This window comes from Mastigoproctus giganteus, chromosome 1 (genome assembly GCF_048544385.1).
Source record: "Mastigoproctus giganteus isolate SK-2022 chromosome 1, ASM4854438v1, whole genome shotgun sequence".
NCBI classification, from domain to species: Eukaryota; Metazoa; Arthropoda; class Arachnida; order Uropygi; family Thelyphonidae; genus Mastigoproctus; species Mastigoproctus giganteus.
Genome location: NC_143575.1, coordinates 206,003,215 through 206,030,963, shown reverse-complemented (window position 1 = coordinate 206,030,963; position 27,749 = coordinate 206,003,215). Strand labels below are relative to the sequence as shown.

General features: G+C 38.2%; 1 protein-coding gene across 1 annotated transcript in view; it reads right to left on the bottom strand.

The window, feature by feature from the left end:
- The window catches only part of Nrx-IV (neurexin-4), a 405,554-nt gene extending 400,768 nt beyond the window's left edge, over positions 1-4,786 (bottom strand). The window contains exon 1 of the mRNA XM_090384064.1: positions 4,675-4,786. Within this exon, the coding sequence (XP_090240190.1) occupies positions 4,675-4,741 (67 nt within the window). The 5' untranslated portion in view covers positions 4,742-4,786. The remainder of the gene's footprint in view (positions 1-4,674) is intronic.
- Between the last annotated feature and the right edge of the window lie 22,963 nt (positions 4,787-27,749).

The following is a 27,749-nucleotide window of genomic DNA, read 5'->3' as shown; positions in this document are numbered from 1 at the left end:
ACAATATTATTGTTGGAAAAGTTGGAAGACTTGGAGCCATCTACCATCACCCACAGCATGCAGTCAGAGACAAAACTGAATATCTAATTACAAAACACAGTCAGCAATCCATAAGATGGAAGCTTGTTTAGAAGACCTTTATGCCAAACATGATCAAAAGCCTTAAAAATGTTTGAGTTTCGCCAAACGTTCCCACTAAATTCTTTGTCCATAGATGAGTCAACGTAAGCCAATATGACCAGTAGTGGACCAGTACTGATAGAATCTATACTGGCAATATGGATTCCATCATTGTCAATCAATAGAGGAATTTTTCACCTTTTTTACAAACTAGCTGGATATGAACAAATTTCCAAGCAGAAGAAAAAACACCAACAGAATAAAAAGTGTAAAACGGCAACACAGAACAGGGACAAGCTCAAGAGCACAAGTTTTGAGAACAAATGGAGAAATGCCATTAGGACCTGGAGCTCTCTTGGCATTAAGATTGCTTAAAATTCTTTTAACATCTTTTGACAGAAGGCCACAGGAGGCATTGAGTGGAACGTACTGGGAATGGTAGGCAGTTCACCAAGATTGTCGATACAAGAGTTAAAAGAAAAATACAATACTGGTAAGTCAGCTTTATCTTTGGCTGAGGAACCATCAGTTTTTAACAGATGTAGAAGTACGGATAGGCATAATATGTAACATCCTTGTCTTGAACAGCCTTGGCACATTTATTGGAAAATGCAAGGTTTACATAAGACACAAGATTTTAAAGTGGACTGTGAATTAAAGGATTTCATCTCTATCATAATAACTTTAATGACACAATCTGAGCAAACACTGAAATCAGAAGATTTAAACCAGTAATCCAACTAAGGAAAAGAACACAGACCTTGCAAATCATCTCATTTTGCATTTTTGTAATGCCAAACAATACAAGGCTGAGAATGGACAAGAGACTATCACCAAGTTGTAATCTGAGGTGCCTAGAGAACCAATTACCTCAACTGTGTACTTGGAAGGGTTGTTCATGAGAAAAAGGTCAAAAGTGTCATATGGTTAGGATTGTCTGGTATTCTGGTGGATAAATGAAAAATCTTTACCATCACTAGTAACTGCAAGTCTTAGAATCCTGCCAGCTGGATCCATGTGCCTAGAAAACTGAAGTCTGCTGGAGTTGTGAACATTAAAATCGCCAAGAAAAATTACTTCACTGCTAGAAAAGTTGGACATAGAAAATCATTTCGAAGAAAGGAAGTCAGAGTTCCAAGCAATTAGTAATGTTGGGATAATGATAGAGGCAGCAGATGAATTTGAGTGAATGTGGTAAAGAAATTAAGTCAGAGAAAATTGGGTAAAACAAAAATATTACTCAGTTTTTGACAGGGAATATCAGAGTGGATATATGCATGTTGTTGTTGTTGCTTGGGTTTTATTGGCGCATTAGCGACTAAGGCTATAATGCGCCAAAACCTGGTCATAAAAAGTAAAATTTTCAGTGGCCTAATGATTTAGGTCACTAAGTCAAGGTATAAAAACAAGTACAGTCAGTCCTCGTATAGCACGATAATTGTGTTCCTAGAAACCCTCGTGCAGTGCAAAATCGTGCAATATAAACAACAGGCCCTATGGGAAAAATAGGGTTAGGTGCTGACCACCCAAGATTGAACACACATTTGTAATCAAAACATTACCAAACACAATAAATTACGTATTTTATGACGACTATTACATAATAAAATATTGCTAATACTTTTGCTTCTATCGTAAGCAAACTTGTTTTTTGTTTGATTTTCTATCCAAACAGACGACAGCCGTTCCATCTCTTTCAATTCTTTGTCTTAATCTGATGAATTTTAATTACACTTTGAGTTGTTCCTGCTATCAAAGTTGTTTTTATTTTCTCTGCATTCTTTGTAATTCTCGGCGTTGCCTCATTTAGGTCTGTAGCACGTGCAATATCACATGGTCTTTCATTTCGCTCAAAGCGTTTCACAATTTCATATTTTTTCTCTATCGACAGAGGCGGACTGGCCATAAGCCTTACCGGGGAACCCTGGTGGGCCGGAGGAAGGTGTGATTTTGGCCATAAACCATAGTATGAGGCCACTACAAATTTTCCTGGGTAAGAATTTTTGACCCAGTCCGCCTCTGTTTATCGATATTGCTTTTCTTTTTCTCTCTGAATCTGCAGTGTCTTCACAAGGACGCTTCCTTTTCACACTTTTTAAGTATTTTACTTATTTTTAGGGAATAAAGCACAATTACAAAATGAGGAGGCAAGCTTGATACACATAAACAAAGCTGGGCACGTGTAGCAACTGAATAAACAACACAGTAAAGGCAGAGATACACTATTAACACCTCACATTTTACTAAAGCACATTTCTAGGGGTTAAACAATAAAACAACCATATAAACAATAAAACAACCATATTTCTAGGGGTTAAACAATAAAACAACCAAATAAAACTATAAAAACAATTTGCAGTTGCGTTCCTGCTAGTGGAATATGCTATAAACTGGTAGTAAACTCAATCTAATTGCATTTGCGATTATACCGATAGCTGGAATTGTGTTGGTTTTTACGTTATTATGGTGAAATGTGTTTCCCCTTCACTGATATAAAAAACAAATACATTTTCAGAATCTTCTCTTCATTCCTATCGTGTTGCGTTCAGTTGGGGTGATTCTGCGTTCGACTGCCATTTCTTGTAAACACAAAGGCGAATCGTGCATAAGCGAATTCGGTTCATGTTATATAAGATATCGTTCCCCTATTTATAAATCGTGTATGATCGAATTCGTGTAGTGTAAACACGTGTTATACGAGGACTGACTGTATAAACTAAAAGACAAATATAAGTAAACAAGTAACAATAACAAGGTAGATTTTTTAAATATGAATGAAAAGGTTTACTGATTTCAAAAAGCTAAAAATAGCAGACACATGGTCATTGTCGGATAAAATCTGAGTGTATACGGCTCAGTCAGATGGTTAAAAGCGGTAAAACGGAGGATATATGCATAAGTACCACCTTTGAAGTGAAAGGAATTGTACAGTATATAATCAGAAGAACTGAGATGAGCAACCGTTCAGGCAACCAATAATTAGAATTTTGCCACAAAAAGTAAGGCGGCTTGGCAGACTAAGTAGAAATGGATATCACTGAGATTGAAACTGAGGCCACATACATTTGTAAAATTAAGGAGAAAGTGTTTAGGAGGTTTACATCTTTCACAGATAAGTTTGTTTATTACTTTGATTATTCATGATGCATTCAGTAGATATAGTTAAGTAGAATGGGGATATGCTGTAAGAAGCAATGAAATTTTTGAATATTGATGAGCAAGAATATACCCAGTTCCTTGACATAATGTGGCCTTGACAATGCCCCCACATACACACTCCTTGGACCCCCTCTAGTCTATATCAAAGCAGAGGCAGTGAGATTACACACTAGCTGATCCATGTCTCCTAGAGAGGTTTGTTTATTTGGTTTTTAGGAGCATTAGCAACTAAGACTATATTGCTCCGGGATATGTGGTGGCCATTCCCTGACCTTTCCGCACCCTCCGTATTTGGTGGTGACGGGCTCGAATCCCGGTCTAATCAAGAAGCATGTGCTACGCACTGCTGCTCCTTCCCACCTGGCTACGGAGGCGCCTTCTTAGAGAGGTACCAACAGGATCTGTGTGGTGGAGTATCTAGTGGCCAGCTTGCACCATTTTACAGCTGTACCTTTGAAGTATAGGATGACTGGACCTTGCCATGATGCCCATCATAACTCAAAAGGCATCAATTATACTGAATGTGAAAGAGATGGGGGCTGCTGGAGTTTTGCTCTCAGGGCTAAACTTGGGTTTCATCACTTCAAGCCTCCAATAAGCAAAGTGGTGATATTGCACCATTGAGTCACCTGCCACCTAGTATTGCCTGGTGATAGATCGGTGGCATTCATCTCTGTGGTGCGAAGACTACACCTCAATCCGTTATGTTGGTTTATGCCTGGATGGTCTCCTCCAGTATAACAGTGCATATACTGCAGTAGTAGCCACATTTCTTCTTCTCAGGCAAATAGGATTGTTTTGCACAAAAGACAAGAAAATACAAATTATTTGCTTCCTTCCTCACATAGGTAACTATCCAGTTAACCTTTGCATTTATTCAAACTGTCAGCCTCAACTACCTGTGAAGGCAACCTGTTACAACAATCAATGACTCATTGGCTAAAAGAAAACTTCCTACAATCTAGTCTAAACCTCTGCTAGATCCTTATGTACATAGAGAAGAGAGAGAGAGAGATAAAGCGTTCATACGATTGAATCCAACTAACGATATCTCAAAATACTGAAGAAATCGGCCAAACTTGTCAAAGGTATACAGTCGCACAATCTTCTCAGTGTCAGTTACATTCTGGGCCACCGAAACCCAATTTCTACTTAAAAGTTGTGAATAAAATACATTAAATCAGTTAGTATATTTTTGATTTTAGCAAGGAATAGGGTGCGCTGATGTTTTACGGTGATATAAACAAATTCTATGTATGATATGGATATTGATTTGACACGTATTGATGAAAAAAAGAGAAGAGGTAAATTACGATATAGTTCGGGTGGAAAGTTTCCTGTACGATTGTCACACAGTACAATTAATTAATCCTATGAAAATAAAATAATGCTTACCCTCAGCAATCAATACCTTAAATAGTAATGATGTCAAGTAAAATAAAACTGGTAAACTAAGTTTCATTTTTGCATTTTCTACCCGCCTTCGTAGGATGAAAAACAAACACACCCAACTCACTTCCTTTAGTTAGACCATTGGATCGTGAGGCGAACAGGTAGCGTCACCTGTTCGCCTCACGATCTTAAATTCTAAGAATCAATATATATTAAAAAAAAATTCTAAGAATCAATATATATTAAAAAAAAATTCTAAGAATCAATATATATTAAAAAAATTCTAAGAATCAATATATATTAAAAAAAATTCTATGAATCAATATATTCCTTAATATCCGAACAAGAAATCGGTATTATCTTATCATTGAAAGATAATACGTAAACAACAGAGCTCAACTAAGGGAGAAACAAATGGGAAAGGAATCTGAAAACCAAAATTCAAGATGCCCCAGGGGCTCACATCTGGTGAGTATGGGCTTGGCACACCCAGGGTCCTAAGCTGGATATCATCATTCTTCTCTTTCTCGGTGATTCCCTTCTATTTCTCTCTCTGTCTCTGTCTGGGGTAACTGAAATTTTTTTTTTTTTGGCTAGTGCAGAAAAAGCCTCAGGCTTCCTTGCACCATAAGGCTAATAATAATAATACAATACAATACAATACAATACAATTTTATTTATCAAAGAATTCGTTTACAATAAATTAACTTGTTAAGAAAAGTAAATTTCTTGACAACAAGTTGTAATTCTTGCTTTACAACAGTTTTGTACAAATTTGTTATCTTACAGAAAAGACTATGAAGTCACTACACATAGTATATTCCACACTGTAAACAGAGGTAGTAGTTTATCTGCATATCAATTCTAATCTACTGTGTCATTGAGTATCAAGAATTTTCTTATTAGGAATTTTAATTTGGAGATGGGGTAACTTCTCCTGAGCCTGAAATCAATGCTAGCCAACAAGTTGTTCATTATATTCATTGTGGGCCTATCTCCAAATCTATTTAGTATCCTAGGGTGAGGCAAAGTAATTGCTTTTGGGTTCCTTAAATTTTGTGAGACATTTCTTTGCAGATTCGACTCTTCAAAAATAGTGTTAAGATTTTTTAAGAATAGATTTAACTTCAGTTTTTGAACTGGATACAGTATTTTATGTTTCAACAAAAATTGCCTTCTCTTGTTCAGGTCATTCCAAGAGTTTGTCTCCATTAAAAGTTTCAGAACCCTATTCATTAAGTTGTTTATTGTCCTTATTTCTGTTTTATTTTCCTGTTCCCACATATTTACTAAATAATTGAGTTGGGAGTCCACTAATGCATAAAATAAGGTAACGTTTGTTCTAAGATTTAACTTATTCTTAATGTAGTAGAAAAAGTACACATAAAATCTCATTTTTTTTGTACAAGTTTGTTATATGCATTACCCAACTTAGACTGTAGTCAATCCATAACCCAAGGTAACAATGTTTTGAAACTTCTTCCACAGTTAGACATTTGCAATTCTTGAAATTCTGATCATGTAGGCAATCATGTTTGCGCAATTTGATAGAGGGTTGAATGTCCAAGGTTTGATGAGGAGGTCTTATTACCAAAAATTTTGTTTTTTCAAAGCTCAGTGCTAATTTATGTCGTGCAACCAAGTTTGTAAATGTATTGCATCCTGTTGGAAATCATTCGCCATTTTTGTTAGGTTCTTTCCTATTGTGTATAAGATTATATCATCTGCATAAATTTTTATAAAGGAGTTCTTAATTACTTCGAATATGTCATTTATATAGATGTTGAACATGATTGGCCCAGCATGAGTGCCCTGAGGTACTCCTCTCTTTACATTATACGATTTTCCCTTTGTATTTTCTACTTCTACTGTTATTTTTCTCTTGGTTAAATAATTTGCTAGGAGTTGATTGAGTCTTCCCCTTATACCATATTTCAGTAATTTTTGTTGCAATATTGGGATATCAATTAGGTCATATGCTTTGGTCAAATCTATAAATAAATTCAATATGAAGTTATTGTTGTTTAAATGTAAGTTTAGAGTCTACTAAGTTCTCTAATAATGTCTGTGTGCTCTTGCCCTTCTGGTATGAGAATAGAGAGATGTTTAACAGTCCATATTGATGTAAATATTTGCTTATATGGGAAAATGTATAATTTTCTATTATCTTATTTAAAACTGACTGTATTGTTATTGGTCTGTAATTGCAAAAGTCATCAGGTGGTCCCTTTTTATATATAGGAATTATCTTAAATGAGAGTAAATTTGTCGGGTAGCTTCCCGACTCTAACATCCGTGCTAAATTAAAATAATAATAATAATAATAATAATAATAATAATAATAATAATAATAATAATAATAATAATAAGCGACCCTCACAAACAACGATTAAAAATCTCTTCAGAAGTGGTTTAGAAGGAAATTTAGAACAGGCAAAATCAGGTTGCACCCCCTCCTCAGCGATAATATATGCGATATTTTCAAATAACAATACTGTAATGTGAAATTGCAGTAGTAGTAGTAGTAGTAGTGGCATGTGATGCAAGAAAGCAAGTGTATGAGCGAGCTTATGCGGCATCAGCAAAAAAAAAAAAAAAAATCACACCATTCCCTCCAAATGTCTGTCCAGTTCCTCCTTAAATTTATTTAACCTATCAACTTCCTGTTGCCAAGGCAACCAGTCAGCCCCGCCCCCCAATCTCTTTCGTTCCAAAAATGTAGTTACTACAGCAACTGTCTATTAATAATTGACATATTCAAATCATAAAAATATCCCGAATCTGTTCAAAACACACAAAACAGAGTCTGTGTGAATCAACTTTTTCTAAGTGCAAGTTGTGTGTTTCCTGCTACGCAAGTTAATCTCTTTCAGACACATTACATCCGCCATAAGGCTATACTTTCCTTAGTATTAGAATCAAGGAGACACCCAGTGATTCCTGGTCAATACCAAGTCTGTAGCATAACTGAATGTTGTTTTTGCATCAGGGAATCACCTTAAAAATGGAGATCGGTTTGACAAAGAAGGGGAACGTATATGGATAGAACTCTAAAAAGGGAGCGAATGAATATTTTATTAGTTGGGGATTAAAGTACAAATATATAAAGGCCTTATGAGCTAACTGTCTTATTCAGTAATTTCAGTAGATTGATAAAACTTTGCTACAAAAGTAAAGGCAAATAAAAGAATGCGAAGAGAAAGTTAAGTCACCAGTCTCGCCCACATCCTGGTTCCTGTCACAGATAATGTTATCAGCGGTACCAGACGGTGGATGGCGCAGTGGTAAGTGAGAAAGGAAATCGAGTTTACGGTTACAGCATTTACGCAAGGGCGCAGCTGTATGTTGGCCTGCAAGCCAACAGGATGAAGGCCGAGGCCCAGCAAGTGCGTAGGTGCGTGCACCAAGACCTGGAAAGGTCCCACTAGAGGGCTGTTGACTTTGTCTCGAGGTCATAATCCTCATTGGACGGCAAGAGTCACCCCAGGAATTTAGTGTCCAATCCGGAAACTCCTTTATGTTTGTGAGGTGATGTAAAAAGGGAAGACGAGGAGCAAGAGGAGGTGTGGAAGAAGCCAGGTCGTTAATGTAGACCAAGTGAACGTCTCATCCCCCCCCCTACCCGTAGTGCGGTCGCCACGTCCACGGTGGACACGAGACCTCAAAAATTCGCCTGCATCAGCATTCTCCCCAGTTCTCCTTAGAAACTACTGACGTCGAAGTACAAAAAGTCCGTGAAGTTGATCGGTAAGTGCTCTTCAAATTGTTTGCTTATTTAGACACCCCGGACTCGTGACACCGCCCCAAACACACATATACCCACTCCACACAGATCCGTATTTCCCTCTTAGGTAGATAGCTTTAGAACCGAATTCCAACTATACTAGGGTTAAAGAATTATGTAATGTCGTGAATCATTTAATGCCGTAATATTGATCATTGAATCAACTAAGTACAAGCTAATAAGATATTGTACCACTACTCAGTTGTCTAGGTGCCCACTCTAAAGAGGTAATTGTAAGGTGTTGGCCAATAACTCTGTTGTCTTGACTCTTGCCCATAACCACCATATGTGGAATAGTTGTATTGTTAATAATCCTGTTTTCTATTAAAATGTTTATCTGTTAATCCATAAATGTGTCCATGATCCTTTTATTTACTTGGGGGCATAAACTGAACTAAGAGACATATATAAATAGATAAGTGAACATACATATATATAGAGGAATCTAGTTAGAGCAAGAAGTCTCTAGATAAAACACCACCGTCAACAAGCATAAAGGTGGGAATAAAACAGCTAAGTAATATTTTAATACGGGTTATTGCGGCTCTAGGTTGAAAAGGAAGACCCAACCTGGAAAACCTAGGGTATCACACAACGCACTCTAAAGGTCTGACCCTGCAAGTGAAAACAAACCCTTTTCACGATGGGGGGCGGATTCGTCCTAGACTCTTCTTTGAGTTGAAAACCACTAGTCCCTAGTTGGGGGTTTAATTGCCAAGTGATCATGAACTAGAGGTTCCATTTAATGTTGTTATTATAAAGCCAGGGGATTAGACCTCCCAACAATATTGGTTGCCGTGTCCAGGATTATCTTAACTATAACAAATAGGACAATATTGGTTTCCGTGTCTAGGATTATCTTAACTATAACAAATAGGCCAGTTCGACTATAACATTCTAATCTCCCCTAACTCATTATTATTGTCAATTGACGTCTATTATAGTAAACAAAAAAAAAAAAAAAACGATACACTTGTATATATATATATCTGATATAAGTGAAAGTGTTGTCAATAGTGTTGAGAATTTGTTCGGTATGAAATCATGGGAGTGATAATATGTTTAATAAAATGTTATAATTTCAGAATGAGGAGCTCTTCGACAACAGAAAGGTAAGACAAAAAAAAAAAAAAATTGTGTTTTGGTAGCAATTATTTCTAATTTTAGTTGACTTGAATGTCAAGTGTGTTTGTGTGGGAAGGTAGCATACATTCCTTAACGTATTATGGAGAATAACATGGAACAGAATGGGCAGGATCAACTCAGAGCTGCCGTACCCCTATTACAACCCACAATTGCTGGATTTTCTAACCTAGTACCTGTGTTATCAGGCTCGTCAGAAGATTCAATTTCCCCTAGCCATTTCTTTGCTAGTTTAGAGGAAATAGGTGGTCTAGCTGGATGGAACGACTTAGTTAAAATTATAGTGGCAAAAAGTCGCCTGAAGGGACCAGCATTTGATTTCCTATGTGAATCAACGGATCTGAAAAGAGAAGTAGACTTTGAGCAATTTAAGCAAGCTTTCATAACTCGATTCGAGAAAACTGAATCGTTGATAGTGCAGTTGCAGAAGTTTAATTCTGCCAAACAGGAGAGTGGAGAGAGTGTGGTTCAGTTTGCTACCAGGCTGAAAAACCTGTGCCGTCATGCTTTTAAGACTAGAGGAGATAACGAAGCAGCAAGAGAATTAAGAGATCAAACGTTATTGTCTCAATTCTTAGCTGGGCTGCAAAGTAAAATTAAGAGATTAGTGTTATCCCAGAATCCTCCTGATTTCGAAACAGCATTTGCTTGCGCTAAACTTGAGGAGGAGAACGAAAATTTAATGAAGAAACAGTCTCATGTTGGTGTTTTAGAAGTGATGGAAAGAAAATCTAAGGGTGGTAAGGAGCCGAATAAGATTCCTAGAAGTTTGGAGGAGCCAGGCAAGAAAGAGGCTCAATCAGACCTAGGTATAGGGAAGTTAGAAAAACAAATAGCAGCGTTGAGCACTGCAGTAGAGAATCAAATGGTAGATTGGCGACATAGAGTGGAGCACTCACAACCAGTTGTTTCTCCCTCGGCTGTGAATCAACCTCTGACAAGGGAACCTTTAATTCTCTTGCCCAATGAGGACACTCTAACTCTACAGCCAGAAAGATCAGAGAGGCGGTATGTGAATTATGTACCTGTTGATAACCGGTACACTCCACAAGGGCTGTCGTCTAACATCCCTCGCTACAGGTATGGCAATCAGAGGCCATTATCTTATTGTAGTTCGGATGCACAAGGTTTTCGACCACGGTTTTCTCCAAGAGGAAGGAGGGTGCATTTTGATATGGCACCACGCCCACAAAGGGAGCAGTATTTTCCTCCCAATCGAACCTATCGTTCACAGGTGGGCTTCTATCAACGAACACCCAGGAATGTGGCTGTGCAACCTACTCAGAGATGGTCTGGTGTGGGTAATATTCGAGCGAATTTTCAGTCAAACCAACAAACACGAGGAGGAAGGTGTGCTACCTACCCTAAAGAGAGATGGTCCCCTAGACAACTTACTCCGGTACAGAATGGTTTACAGTCTTATGCGTCTGTTAGCTATAATGATCCAAGCGGTAAACGGAAAGGAGCAAATAGAGTTTATCCTTCTAACATAAATGGTGAATATAAGGGTAGCAGGTCCCAAACAGTCAATAACGTAACCGTAAATGAAACAGGGGGATTTTCAAATAAGTGTGAGGGTTCTGAGCATAATGATTCTTGACTAATTAAGAGAGGTAGGTTAGGCACGCGGTCAAAAAGGGTTAAATTTGAATGCGGGAGCGTATCAAAATTAGATGATAATATTTTGCCTATCGTTAAAGGCCTAGTTCAGGGTATTCCAACCTTATTTCTGGTAGATTCAGGTGCATCGGTCTCATTGCTCTCCCCTGAAATATTTTCTAAAATACCTCATAACGACCAATTGCCAAATAATCAAATATCAGAGACGGTCTATTCTGTTACGGGTCATGAACTTCCAGTGCAGAATAAAGTGACTTTGCGCATCTCCTTAGATGGTGTGGAATTCATTGAAGATATCCTTGTCTCAGAAAGTAAACTGAGTGATAAATATCAGATGGTTTTGGGAGCTGATTTGCTGCGGAAGCACGACTTTGTGATACACATGGGGACAGGTATGATTAAGTCAGTGCCAAGGCGTGTCTGTATGCATGAAGAAGGTGTTAGGGAAAAAATAATGAAGTCCTATGAACCTACCCCAGGTAGAACTGTTACACAGGAAATAATTCCACCTCTAACGGAACGTATTCTAATGCTACAGTGCGATGATCAGTTAAAAGACGAATGTGAAGTGGTTATAGAACCTAACCCTAAATTCAAGAATGACTCTTTGGCAATTAAATGTGTTCTTTCATGTCTCAATGACAAAACACAGGCCCGTGCTGTCATAGCTAATTTATCTACAGAACCAGTACGCCTGCAAAAGAACTCTAAAGTAGTTCAGGTTCACACCATAAGTGACCAGCAGTTTAAGTTAGCTTCTGAATCTTCAGGAGGAATGGATGAAGACATTATTACTATGGACGATTTTGAATTAGATCATTTGAAGATGCATGAGAAAGAACAACTGCAAGAGTTGCTATCAAGATATTTGTATGTCTTTGCAAAAGCACCACATCAGTTGAGTGGTTCAGATGTTCTCAAACACAGAATTAAACTCACAGATGATAGACCTATCAAACTGAAACAATATCGTGTTCCACATGTTTTCAGACCTGAAATCGACCGCCAAATACAAGAATTGTTAGATGCTGGAATTATTGAATATAGCAAGTCACCGTTTGCGGCACCATTAGTGCCAGTTCGGAAGAAAGATGGCAGTTTACGCATCTGCGTTGACTTTAGGAAATTAAATAGTATTACTGTACCAGATGCTTATCCAGTGCCAAACATGGAAGATACTCTTAGTATGATCGGGAAGGCTAAACTATTTTCGAAAATGGATCTTGCGTATGGTTACCATCAGCTATTTGTACACGAAACTGATCGTTTCAAGACAGGTTTCATCTGTCATGCCGGGTTATTTAATTACCGACGCCTGCCTTTTGGGCTTCGAAATGCGCCTGCAACGTTTAACCGTGGCCTTCAATTTGCTTTAAGAGGTCTCCAATCCGAAGCCATCTTCATCTATCTGGACGATATCATTTTGTGTTCAGAATCGTTCTCTGACCACCTCCGCAAACTTGAATTAGTGTTTGCAAGATTGAGACAATATAATCTGAAATTAAAGCCTAGTAAATGTGAATTTCTGAGAACTGAGATTGATTTCTTGGGACATGTCGTTAGTGCCGAAGGAGTGAAACCCGACCCCAGAAATGTGAAAGCTGTAAGGGAGTGTAAACTCCCAAAAAACGTGAAACAAGTTCGTGGATTTTTAGGAATGTGTAACTTCTATCGCAAATTCATCCCAGACTTTGCTAGTATTTGTCTTCCTTTGACAAAACTGACAAAAATATCTGTGCAGTTTGTATGGGACGAAGCTGCAAATAAAGCTTTTGAGAAGTTAAAAGAACTGTTGACTTCCGAACCAGTTCTTATATATCCTGATTTTGAGAAGGAATTTTATTTAACTACAGATGCCAGTGAAAAAGCGATCTCTGGAATTTTGGAACAATGTGGACAGACTGGTGTTCGCCAACCAATAGCGTATGTGAGTAGGCAACTAAGGGCGGCCGAGCTAAATTACAGTGTTACAGAAAAGGAAGCATTAGCAATTGTCTTCTCCATTAAACAGTTCCATCCTTTCATATATGGACGACAAATGGTTATAGTAACAGACCACAGACCTCTGCAATACTTACTTCATCTGAAGAACCCAAATGCACGTCTTACACGTTGGAATCTTATGTTGATGGGGTACGATTTTACAGTTCAGTATCGCCCGGGAAAGAAAAATCAGAACGCAGATTATCTGTCTAGACCAGTTAGTGCACTGGACACACAGATGCCAATCGACTTGAATCAGCCAAGTCAAGATGGGAGCAAGAGTGACGGTAGCGATCCACAAGAGATCACTCGTAAATTGCAACGAGAAGATCCAAAACTAAAACCAATTTTGGAACAATTAGAAGGAAAGGCAGAACCTCTTTCCCCCAAATTAGCAAACCAATACTTTCTAAGAGATGGACTATTGTATCACTATTCCCTACCAACAGATAAGTCAACTAGGGGTGAACCTTTGGAACAACTAGTAGTACCAAGTAAATTAAGAGGTGAGATATTAAAAGCTTGCCATGATGCACACTGTTCAGGACATATGGCTCTCACCAAGACTCTTCAGAGAATCAGGCAGGACTATATATGGGACAACATGTACTCCGACACAAAGAATTATGTTAGTTCTTGTCCAAGTTGTATGGAAAGACGAGGTTTTAAACCTAAAGCCAAAGCGAATTTGGTTAGAGCTGAAGCGGAAGCAAAACCTTTTTATAAAATCGCAGTCGATGTGTTAGGACCGTTACCAACTTCAGAAGAAGGTTACAAGTATATCTTAATGGTAGTGGATCACTTTACACGGTATGTGGAGGCATATCCTATGCGTACTCAAACAGCTCAGCAGGTCGCAGAAACCCTCATCGATGGAGTAATAAGTCGTCATGGGATACCATCCATAGTACTCTCAGATCGAGGCAGTAATTTTGTATCACAGTTAATGCAAGAAGTGTACGCAAAACTTGGAGTTAGAGCAGTACGAACGAGTGGATATCATCCCTCAAGTAATGGAAGATGTGAAAGGATAAATCAGACATTAGAGAACATCTTGTCACACATGGTTGCCTCTGCTCAACATGAATGGCCTAAATTTTTGCAGATTGCTTTGTTAGCCTATCGCTCTGCATTTCACAGCGCTACAGGAGAAACTCCTAGTTTTCTACTGTACGGACGTGATATTGTATTGCCACAACATATCTGGAAATCTGATGTTCAGCCAACCTATTCATCATTGGAAAATTATAGTGAAGCATTATGTGCACGACTGAAGAGAACTTATGAGATTGTCAAAGAAAACCTAAAGGAGGCTGATGAAGAACAAGAAGCCTATAGACGTCGGAAAGCAATTGACAAGAAAATACGAGTTGGCAGTGTAGTTTATTTGTATGTGCCCAGAGTGAAAAGAGGTTTTACACGTAAGCTGGCTCGACAAAATGTGGGACCGTATCGAGTTATTAGTCAGACATCTCCTGTAAATTATGAAATTCAGAATTTAACCAAACCAAAAGACAGACAACTTGTACATGTAGATAGACTTACAAAGATTACTGAAAGGAAACCCTTTTTGGAAGTGAAAACTAGAATAGAGGAGCAAACCGCTCCAAAGCATGTGGAGGTACACCCTAAGGCAACCTCAGTTGAAATAGAGGAAGGAGAGGAGAGCGACCAAGAAATTTGGTGGGATGCTCTCCCTGGTCAGCTGGGTAGGACATATCGGCAGATAAGACCGGTATCCAGACCAACAGATGAGTCAAACAGGACAATTAAGCGATCACTATCGTCGGAGGAAGTTCAACAAGCATCACGAAGTGACCCACAAGAGTATCCTGACTCTAGAATGTGGTTGGATCGACCAACACATCACTATCACTTAAGAAGTAGAGACCGCCAATTAGAACGAACCTCAGAAGAAGCAGATGTCAAGAGTCCTGTTGAAAGGCGTAAGCCAACTGTCATTTTTTTAAGCCAAGAAAAGGAAATTCCAACAGATGGCGAGGCATCACTATCCACAGGTGAAACAACGCATGAGTTCGAGATATCTGCAACGGAGGAAGACGATGTAACAGATGACGTTGAGACAGATAATGATGTTGAAGGAAGAAGACTATCCACAACGGAAGAAGTTTCAGATGTTGAGGGTACGGAGGAGCGGTCATCGCAAGATGCTTTAGAATGGTTTAAAGAAACCGTTGGAAGATGGAAAAGTTAAAAAAAAAAATAAATAAATAAATAAAAAAAGAAATAATAATAATAATAAAGAAAAAAAAAAAAAAAAATATATATATATATATATAACAAAATGAAAAAGTACATCATCTCCTGAGGAAGATATTGATGGAACAGGTGAGGAGCATCTACATCCTCCAACTTTCATGTTTTCTAAAGGCTTTGATAAGGTAAATAAACAGAATACATAGATACTCATAGTTTGTGTGCATATGATTACTTCGTATTCATTCATCTCAGTCAACTCTGTACCAGTTGGTTTTACCTTGTAGGTTTCCTCCTGTGAAATAAGGCTATACTGAAAAGGCAAGACTGATAGAATCATGAATATCATGAGTCCATGGTTTGAATCTTTAATATCACGAAATGTATGGATGATAGGATGTTTATTAATGATAATAGTAAAGGAAGCTGAGGCTTATGAGATAGAAAAATGTACCATAGTAAATGGCAGTTATCGCTGCGCATTTGTAAAACCAAGTGAAGTGAAACTCGATTTAATGGTAGAAGGCGGATGTGTTAAAAATAGATGCAGAAATTGTTTAAAACAGTGGGTAACCAGAATACTGTATTCCAATGGATCATTGGGTATTCCTCAACACTTTATTATTAATCAAGTGATGCGTAGAAATGGTACTTCTCAGGTCTATCGATGCCAAAGGGAAGGAAGACCTTGTCACTGCTCACGTCAGAAGTGTAATGGGTCGATGGAATTTTGTTTTCAGATGGAATGTAACCAACAGTCAGATTGCATTTGTGACATAGAATCAGCCGAAACAAGCTGGTTAGCATTAACGGATGGAGGAATTTCTATAAATCCAACGCTTATCTCTTTTAAACGCTGCACTGTGCTGCGACCTTCTTCGAGGTCACATCGACAGTTATTAGCTGAGGAGATGGCTAAGTTTGAGGAGCAGGGAATTAAAGTGCTGTTTACGGATTCAGTATTTACATTAGATAGAAAAGGGACTTTAATTATTCGAAAACAAGGCATCGAAAAGATAATGCGTGTCACTGAACCTTTACAAGCCCAAGTACCTTTAGAAATGTTGAGAACCCCAGGAGCATTAAAATTTTCCTTCATTACGGAAAAGGGCAATGTACTGCAGGGTGTAGTACATGTTTCTGGAAGAAATGAATGTTATCAGTTGAATTGTGTTTTTTGTTGGGAGCTAATTAAGAATAGGCATTGTCTACCAGAATCTTTAGTGTATTGTATCTATGTAACTGTAGGCATTATGACATTAATGGCTGTCTACTACAGTAAAGTACTGATACAATTATTGTGGCAAGTTATCAGAGCCTTAACATTGCTATTAAGGGCCGGATGGCGGTTAGCGAAATTAGCAGGTCACATTTCAGCCATCGCAGGAATTAATACTGGCGAAAGAATAGCCCAAACGACTGAGCGAGTCAGTCAACATTTTGAGAATCATGCGAGAGGAATGGGTAGAGTAAATGATCAAGGACCATTGATTGCAACTGTTATTATGTTGATAGGGTTAATAATAACCACGCTAGCTGTAGACGAATGTAGTAATCATCAAGTTATACCATCCGAAGTACGAGAGTGTGATGGAAACGAAGGCACAAATCCTTGTGAACTGTTTACCCATGCTCGAGTTACACTGAGGAATGCTGCCCACGCTCACAACTTTCTGCCGACATGCCATACGACAGTCAAAATAGGGTGATACAAGCACTGGCTAATCCACTACGATTACGGGCTTTGACTACATCTTGTAATCGCCATACCTTCAAAAAGAACCCCACCAGAAGCGAGTGGAAGGAGAAAGAAACATTATTTGCGTACGTTCGAGGATACATCTGTAAGACATATCCTGGCTCCAGTCTATCAGTTATTGGTTCCTCAATTACCCGACTTGATGCCTGGTACTCAGCGTTAGATATTAATGCCAATATTCCAGTCCTCGAATCCGAGGAAAAAAGAATTTTAGTGGAGAGAACCATCGAGGAAATATGTACAGGTTTGAAAATCCACACATTGTGCATACAAGCAGACGCGATTGTTCATGCATGAACACCAGTGGCGAGATTAGATTTTAAGAGTCGTGGGCCTCGACGAGAAAAACTAAGAGTTACAATTTGTCTGAATAATTCACTTGCTGAAGCTAGCAGCTACCTTCTCCAAACTTACACAAGACTAGATGTAAGGGTGAAGATCCTCGTAGGAAGCCTAAAAAAGATCACCAAGAAACTTCACAAGGAAAAGGTTGGAAAAAGTGGCCTACCCTCCTACGGACTATCTTTGATGGTCATTTATTACCTACAACAGGTTCGTCCACCCGTTCTCCCGGTGTTGCAGGAGATACCTGGGATGACAAGAGACTAGTGGATAGAGCGACGACCTATATCTTTTCAGAATACCCTAGGAGAAATAATCAACACTTGGCCCATATGGAAGAGGAATCAAGATCAAGTTGGAGAACTTTGGTTACGTATGTTACTCTTTTACAGCGAAGAATTTGATTACCAGAACGTAATCATATCAATCACACGTGGAAGAATGTGCTTCCGAAGAGCTGAGTGGGAATGGAAGTCCCCACTAGCCATTGAAGACCCACTTGAAGTAGAACGAAATCTAGCAAAGCAAGTTAGCCGATGGAACTTTCTTCAATTTAGACAAACTCTCCGGTCAATACTCATAAAGGTTGCCACTACAGAAACAGAATTAGAAAGAGAAGCGATAGTCGGGAGTAACCCTTCCTTTGTTGACCGTGACGAAGAAATTGCTAAGATTGAACCAGCTGAATCTAAAGCCCTGTCATGCTTGACCACACACCAAGAGAATCATCAGCAGATACCGGACATTGAAGTCACACGCTGCAAAGAAGAGATGGTCTAAATATGTAAATGTAGAACTATTAGAAAAAGAATGAAATCCAAAACTGTTCTTAGCCAGAGTTTTTAAAAAAAAAAAAAAAAAAAATTTTTTTTTTTGGAAAGGTAAGCTCCAAAAGGTTGTATACTTACAACCTTGCCTTCCAAATATTATTTTGGGTAATCCATTGGTAGGTAAACTATGTTAAGACGCAATGTTAACTTAATTGGTATATCAAGTATGCACTCTATTCCTTCTTAAAAGCATTCACATTATAAAGAAGTCTGTGATTAAATGTTACTTAGATGAAAAGGTTGCTGAAAGATGACAAGTAATATTCTCAATGCATGCTTATATGTAATGATTTAAACGTCTTTGGTTTAATTTCTGAAATTGAGAGGAAGGATGTTTTAAAAAAAAAAAAAAAAAAAATATTGTAATAAGCTTCTTAATGAATATTGTTAATTCTATGTAACTTGAATTGAAATGGTTAGTTTATGGTCATGTCATATTACTATATTCATATTCTTATATCATATGATATTATTATATCTCACTATGAGTATGTTATCTCAAGATATTAGGTAACCTAACGTATTGTATCGTATTATAGTATATCCCATACGGACATTTAACTATGTAGTTCCATTTGAACTGGGTTGGTTTCGGATATATCAAACGAAAAGCCACCCAGAAATGTATTTTTGAAGTTTAAGAAGTTAATTTGAACATGTAACATTTAACTTTATCATTTGATGGTTAAGGTACTGTACTTATCTATTTACTATAGTGATATGTATAACTAAGATATAGTGTTAAATCAAGAAATATAACATTGATTGAAATGGATACTAATAGTCAATTGTAAAATGACTTAATATATCATACTATGAGCTGATTTGTAACACTGATATTACGTTTTGTTCTTTCTCTTTCATGTAAATGGGCAATGAGTGATGACAAGAGAGATGTGCCATCATCAAGGTTGGGCCGATGTTGTCTTAATGTTTCTCAATGTATTAGGACTTGTCTTAATGTAAGTGACATTTAAAGAAGAGAAATATAGATCCATGTAACTCCCTAGGACTCAAACACACCAACATCCTAGTCCGTTCTTCTCCAGACAGATTAGAACTTTATTCAAATAAGGACATGCTCTCCACAGCGACGCTGTCGTTCCAGAAGTGAATCGGTGAAGTAAGGCTATTTGTGTTTCCTACAAGATTTTCGCAAAAAGCTGTTGTCGAACTTTCCGAATTAGACTTTTAGTTCTACCTTCCTAAAGTGCCAACGACCTGTTCCAGAAGTGTGTGTGATACCACAATGAAGATTTGTTCACCAACTCTGGTGATCTATTGTCGTTAAATTTTACTTTGATAAATTAATATGAAGTTTTGATAAAGAAATTGGATCAATGATCAATGTAAATTTCTCACAAGTTAGAGGTATAACTGCGGAAATTAACTTAAAAAAAAAAAAAAAAAAAAAAAAAAAATGTCGATCTGGAGTTGTTATACCCTCTTCTTGTGTTCAAGGTTCGGTGATACCTTAACAAACTTTACGCGCAAACGAGACACATACTTAGAAAATTCGTGTTTCACAATCTTTTAGCTCAGTTATTACTCTTTCCTGATAACATACCGTAAATTAGAAAGGGTCGAAAGGGCCTACGGCTCCTAACGGCACCCTACAACTTCTTCAGTCAGTCGCACTGACCTTTACCGAGGAGAACTTCTACCACACAAGAGAGCGCGCTCATATCAAGTACCTTTTTAATAATAATGATAAGAATAAATAAAAATAAGGACATAAATATAATAAGAGGAATAACCATAATAATAGTAATTAAATTGTAAAATTTATCAGCTTACATTTGGTTCTACTCCAGGGAGGGAGACTGTTCTCGACCAATCCTTGGTCTTCACAGTTGGTGAATGGAGGAATGTTGCCAAGGCAACCAGTCAGCCCCGCCCCCCAATCTCTTTCGTTCCAAAATGTAGTTACTACAGCAACTGTCTATTAATAATTGACATATTCAAATCATAAAAATATCCCGAATCTGTTCAAAACACACAAAACAGAGTCTGTGTGAATCAACTTTTTCTAAGTGCAAGTTGTGTGTTTCCTGCTACGCAAGTTAATCTCTTTCAGACACATTACATCCGCCATAAGGCTATACTTTCCTTAGTATTAGAATCAAGGAGACACCCAGTGATTCCTGGTCAATACTAGTCTGTAGCATAACTGAATGTTGTTTTTGCATCAGGGAATCACCTTAAAAATGGAGATCGGTTTGACAAAGAAGGGGAACGTATATGGATAGAACTCTAAAAAGGGAGCGAATGAATATTTTATTAGTTGGGGATTTAAGTACAAATATATAAAGGCCTTATGAGCTAACTGTCTTATTCAGTAATTTCAGTAGATTGATAAAACTTTGCTACAAAAGTAAAGGCAAATAAAAGAATGCGAAGAGAAAGTTAAGTCACCAGTCTCGCCCACATCCTGGTTCCTGTCACAGATAATGTTATCAGCGGTACCAGACGGTGGATGGCGCAGTGGTAAGTGAGAAAGGAAATCGAGTTTACGGTTACAGCATTTACGCAAGGGCGCAGCTGTATGTTGGCCTGCAAGCCAACAGGATGAAGGCCGAGGCCCAGCAAGTGCGTAGGTGCGTGCACCAAGACCTGGAAAGGTCCCACTAGAGGGCTGTTGACTTTGTCTCGAGGTCATAATCCTCATTGGACGGCAAGAGTCACCCCAGGAATTTAGTGTCCAATCCGGAAACTCCTTTATGTTTGTGAGGTGATGTAAAAAGGGAAGACGAGGAGCAAGAGGAGGTGTGGAAGAAGCCAGGTCGTTAATGTAGACCAAGTGAACGTCTCATCCCCCCCCCCTACCCGTAGTGCGGTCGCCACGTCCACGGTGGACACGAGACCTCAAAAATTCGCCTGCATCAGCATTCTCCCCAGTTCTCCTTAGAAACTACTGACGTCGAAGTACAAAAAGTCCGTGAAGTTGATCGGTAAGTGCTCCTTCTTCAAATTGTTTGCTTATTTAGACACCCCGGACTCGTGACACCGCCCCAAACACACATATACCCACTCCACACAGATCCGTATTTCCCTCTTAGGTAGATAGCTTTAGAACCGAATTCCAACTATACTAGGGTTAAAGAATTATGTAATGTCGTGAATCATTTAATGCCGTAATATTGATCATTGAATCAACTAAGTACAAGCTAATAAGATATTGTACCACTATTCAGTTGTCTAGGTGCCCACTCTAAAGAGGTAATTGTAAGGTGTTGGCCAATAACTCTGTTGTCTTGACTCTTGCCCATAACCACCATATGTGGAATAGTTGTATTGTTAATAATCCTGTTTTCTATTAAAATGTTTATCTGTTAATCCATAAATGTGTCCATGATCCTTTTATTTACTTGGGGGCATAAACTGAACTAAGAGACATATATAAATAGATAAGTGAACATACATATATATAGAGGAATCTAGTTAGAGCAAGAAGTCTCTAGATAAAACACCACCGTCAACAAGCATAAAGGTGGGAATAAAACAGCTAAGTAATATTTTAATACGGGTTATTGCGGCTCTAGGTTGAAAAGGAAGACCCAACCTGGAAAACCTAGGGTATCACACAACGCACTCTAAAGGTCTGACCCTGCAAGTGAAAACAAACCCTTTTCACGATGGGGGGCGGATTCGTCCTAGACTCTTCTTTGAGTTGAAAACCACTAGTCCCTAGTTGGGGGTTTAATTGCCAAGTGATCATGAACTAGAGGTTCCATTTAATGTTGTTATTATAAAGCCAGGGGATTAGACCTCCCAACATTCCACAACGACAGATGGAAGTTTGTTCGAGCAATTAACCACCCGCTGGCTAAAGGCAAATTTCCGCACGTCTATTCTACATCTGTCTTTTCTTAATTTGAATTTATGGCCCCTTAGGTTCGTAATCTGAACAAGTGGAAGGATCCCATCAGAATTCAGCGTGCTCAACCTATTCAAGCCCTTATACACCTCAAGGCCTTGAATGGGTTGAGAACGCTGAATTCTGATGGATTATTAGCAGTGAACAGATATTTCGGTTATCCGAAAATTTTTTTGCAATTTTCCATTGCTTTTTCCCTACTTTCGTTCAGAGAATTTGGCACGTTTAACATTTAACTGCAACAAACAAAATTACTTTAAGAATGGAGCAAAGAAGAAGATAGGGGTATGTGAAGTGCCAATCCTGTATTATAAGATATCGATATACTGTGTCCCTAATTGCGTTTATCCTCCCACCAGTTTGCTATATTCTGGCCGGAAAACAGGCATTCTCGGGAGAAGGCCCTCCCAGAGACCTAATAAATCATCGAAGTTGTGCAAAAAAAGCGAATACAAAAATTCCTCTCGTCGTTGAAGGGATTCAAATTTAGGCAATGTTGATTATAACCACTGAGCTACCTACATGGGTTCAAAGAAGAGATAATATCATCCACACCAGGCCTGGGCAAACTTTTTGGCTGAAGGGCCACATTAGGAATTCAAAAAGAAGGCGGGCCGCACGTAAAATACTATTTTTAGATATATATTATTTGTTATCATGAAGAAATATAACATAAAAAAAATTATTCTCTAACAACCAAGAATTTAATGAGATGAATGGAACTGTTTTACATCTTTTAACATTTTTTTTAATTTCGGGTGTTAATTTTGTAGTTGAGATTCTTAAAACTGCTTGTAAATGTTCGTCGATGATGCTTGATCGTAAATAATTTTTATTTAGATTCATGATGGAAAATGTTTTTTTACATATGTAGGTTGATCCAAAAATAACCAACATTTTTCGAGCAAAACCTTTAAGTTCGTCGAATTTGTCCGAATTAAGAGTATTGTAAAATTTACAGATTTCCTCACAACGGTGCGATTTCCTTAAATCGGTATCATACTGCAGATTTAGAATCTGAAGTTGTAGTTCACTCGGTGCACTATCAATTTCTATTGAAAATGAGTCGCGCACTATTGCCAAACTTGTCTCAATTTTTCGGAAGTCGCCAGATCTTCGTGAAAAGTCGTCATTCAGCGCGTTGATAATTTCACAATATTTTTCAAATTTATTTTTTGGAATCTTCAGCAACTTCATTGTTGGAAAGTGGTCTACCATGTTAATCAATAAATGTCGAAGGAACAACTGGAGTTTTAATTGAAAACCATTCAAACTTTTTACCATATCATGGGCGTATAAATTTTTCCCTTGTAACACGGTGTTGAAAGTTTTTAAGGGTGTCACGATGTCCAGGGTAAACGGAAATTCCCAAATCCAGTTATTATCAGTTAATTCGGGAAAATCCATAATATTTTTCAGTTTTAAAAATAGAATGATGTCATCTTTAAGATCCCATACTCGCTGAAGAACTTTTCCTAAGCAAAGCCATCGAATTTGGCTACGATAAGGAATATCTGTGTACTCGGATTCAATATCTTGAAGAAAATTAACGAATTGTCTGTGTTTCAGGCCCCTCGATCGTATTAAATTTACTAGTTTAATAATACAAGATGTGACATGTTCAACTTTTAACACATTTTTACATAATACTTGTTGATGTATAATACAATGAATTTTAATTAAATTATAATCAGGATAATTTTCGCAAATTTTATCCCGAATTTTCTTTAGCGCTCCAACATTTTTACCTGTCAAATTTGGTGCTCCGTCAGTTGTTACGCTTACCATTTTGTTCCATTGTAAATTATATCTTGGTAAGCATTTTTCAACTTTTTCAAATATATCAGCCCGTTGTTTGGTCTTTAAGAGATTCCATTGAAAGCAGCTCTTCAATAATTTCAAAATTAGAAGTACATCCACGTATGAAAATTAATAACTGCGCAGTATTCTTTTGGTCGTTACTTTCGTCGAGAGCTATCGAGTACCATGTTATAGATTCTAATACTAATAATAATTGCTCATTCAAATTGTATCGATACATTCAATTCTTCTTACTACGGTTCGCCGAGATAAACTTATATTCTCAAATTTGTGTTTGATGTCATGACATATAATTCCACAAGCTTCAGTCATACATTCTTTAATATAGTCTCTATCAGAAAAAGGCTTGTTGCTTTTTGCAGTTATATGAGAAATAACAAAACTTGCCTCTACAGTAGCTTCTTATTCCTTAGTTAGCCGCGTAAACACATTTTGTTGTCTAGATAAATTTTGAATCAATCCATCAGCAGTTTTCTTTCTCGCTTCCGGAGTTAAATTGGCACCATATTCGGAATGTTTAGTAGTGAAATGTCTTTTAATATTGTACTCTTTCAACACTGAGATGAGACAAATAGTCTTGTTATTTATGTTAGCAAAAAAATATTTTGTGTTCCACTCTTCATTGAAGACACGATGCTTTTGTTGAATTTTTCGTTTTTTATTCATTTTTATAAGGGCGTAAATATTATTTTTATCGCTATTGGCACCAGGATAATAACCGAAGTTAACTAACTGCGTCAGAGAAAACAGATTGGAACTGCGGCCGGTCAGCAGTTCTATCCTATTACTCTGCCACCGCAGCAAAGCTGTTGTCGCCATCACCGGTTGTCTGTTACCGTAGTTTTGCGCGGTTAGTTTGTAATCGCAAATTATACCGTTATAAAAGCGCCCGTTGGCTCGATCCGGTTCGCGCACAATTTCAAATTCTATCTCAATTTGAACAATACAGAGATGATAAAACAATTTACAAGTCGACAAATTCTATAATGATTACATATACAAATTTATTTTTCAAAAAGGCGTCGCAAAAGGCATAAAATAAGTAAACTTTTTTCGAAAATACAATTAAAGCACGCGAGCCGCACAAAAATGTGCGGCGGGCCATAGTTTGCCCGGGCCTGCTCTAAACTGACCAGAAACTGACAAACCATTTGGACGAACTGACCTAGCATAATAGCTCAACAAAATAATACTTCCAATGAGAGACACAGGAAATTGAAACCACTGGACTTGAAAACTCTGGATTTAAAATTGCATCCTCAGAATAACAACACCTACCGGATGGATCAATACCCTAAGGACTCAGTGAGAACTGCATATACTACTACCAATTACTAACTTCAGCCAATGAGAGTGAAATCAAACTGTTCGCTGACGACCTTACCTTTGTTGACCAGGAGCGATTTAAAAGACTGGATGTGTAGTACTTCGATCGGGAGCCAGCACAGCCACTGGAGATGCACCATGGTTGTCCTTGAGAAAACTTAGACCATCAACTCCTAACTGTGACTTAGTTCTATTAGAGGCAATTAAACTGGACCTGACCTCTCGAGACATTGGTCATTGATAAGGCAAGGAAGACCCAAGAAACACCCGTAGGAGGCAAAATAACACTAAATGCCAGCCTTCTGAGTGTACTTCTTATCCATTATCTGGGATAATGGATCCATTACCTGACAGTGACTGTTGGCATTGGCGACATGAAGGGGGGCACTCTAGCCCAGTTCACTTTTAATCCCCATTCCTTTGGCAGGTGAGAGGGGATGGTTTTCTGTCCCCACCCCTCTTTTCTCCTGGTGGGGCTTGTCCCCACTGACGAGTTTGGGTTGTCTTCCCTATCATCCCGCCGCCTCCTTCAAATTCCACGTATACTGTAACTTGTAACTTGTAAAAAAAATTTGTTATTTTTTTTTTCATTTTTTAACTGTATTATTTTTAATTTTTTTAATTTTTATTTTTTATTTAATTAATTTTTTTTTTTAAGCGCTTGCCACTGAAATCTTCGGAAATTTGGTGGCAAAGCCTGTCAGAGTACTTAAGCGATCCCTCTACTGCCCGACCTGCCTCCTCGGGGATAAGTGTGGGCAACGGGGGATCACATTAGGGGCCCAACGGCTAAATGGTCAGAAGAACAACATAACACGACACTACACAACGCTAACACACATTACACTTTTTAAACCTCTGACTTTCACAGAGTTCTGTGATACACAAACAGAGTACATAACGCGGAGATGGGGGAAACCCCTGGGGCCGTTAGACAACGAACACTTTGCACTTAAAACCAACTGCTCTCTAGAGGAATCCAAACGACGTTCATAGGGTACACAACAGATTCAGAGAATAATCGGAAACAGGAAAAAACGCGGCTTCTGCTGCACCTTCGGCATGCATGACAATAGAGATGGTCCAACTCCTGAAAAGGAGAAATCACAAGAAAATTCATACTTCAAGTCAGCAGAGCCTTCCGCAGCACCCCACATTGGTTTTTCCCAGGATTACACATTACATATGTACCTACTAACGGGCCATGATGCCAAACTAAATAATATGAAAAGTGTAGACGACCCAAACGGTGGATGTGGAGAGTTAGGGACTTGGCAACACATAATGTACGAAAGCGAATACTACGAGGATGTCTGAAGCATCCTGAAAACCAAGACTATGTACCTTCCCGTAACTAGGAACACCTTTTACTGGACACGGAAGAAGAATACAAAGCATTCAGTAAGTTCGCGCAGGATCTTTTCGCAAGCAGGAGGACATTGACCGTGTTCCAGAATAACACAGGAGATTAACAAAGAAGACCGTAGACCCGTACCAAATGAACAAGAAAAGAGCAGCAAGGAACCTAAGTAAAGGAATGGTGCCCTTATCAACAAATCCTTACTGAGAGAACACCCAAAAATTACTTACCTAAACTTTACGCTACTAAACAGAGAAGGCAATGAACAAAGAAGAGGATGCCTATGGCGACGCGACACCCATGTTGGTTACGTCCCAAATCAGCCTCATGTCTGATGGATAGGAAATGACTACCCACAATGAGCCCAGTAGTAGTACCAAAACCGAAAGTAGCATATGGAACAACTGGAAATACAACTGAAGGACGACAAATACCAACATATGGAATGACCTTCCAGTCCCCCAGCAGGGGTGTTGGGAATCGCAACCTGAATATGATCATCCACCATTTGGGGATCTAAACCGGTTGCCCTAACCCAGTTTCTTTAAATCCCCATCCCCTGGCAGATAGAGAAGCCATCTCTTCTCCTCAGGAGAAGTCTCCACGGACTGGAGATGTGCCAATGTATCCCCAATTCACAAAGGGAGATCTAAGGGTAACACGATTAATTACAGACCAGTTAGTTTTACTTCTTCTGTTCCAGGGAAAATAATGGAGTCACTGGTTAAAGATGCATTGCAGGATCATCTAGACAAGACTGCAGCAATAATTCAGACAGAGTAGGGGTTTGTTAAGGGAAAGTCTTGTATAACAAATTTGATTGGATACTATGATGTGGTTACAAAGGAAGTAGATGCAAAAAATAATTTTTATATCATATACTTGAATTTCAGAAAAGCTTTTGACACTGGTGCATGGAAGATTACTATACAAATTGAAGCAGTATAGTTACTGCTAATGAAGCAGATTACGAACCTGAGGGGGTATAAATTCAAATTGAAGAAAGACAGTTGTAG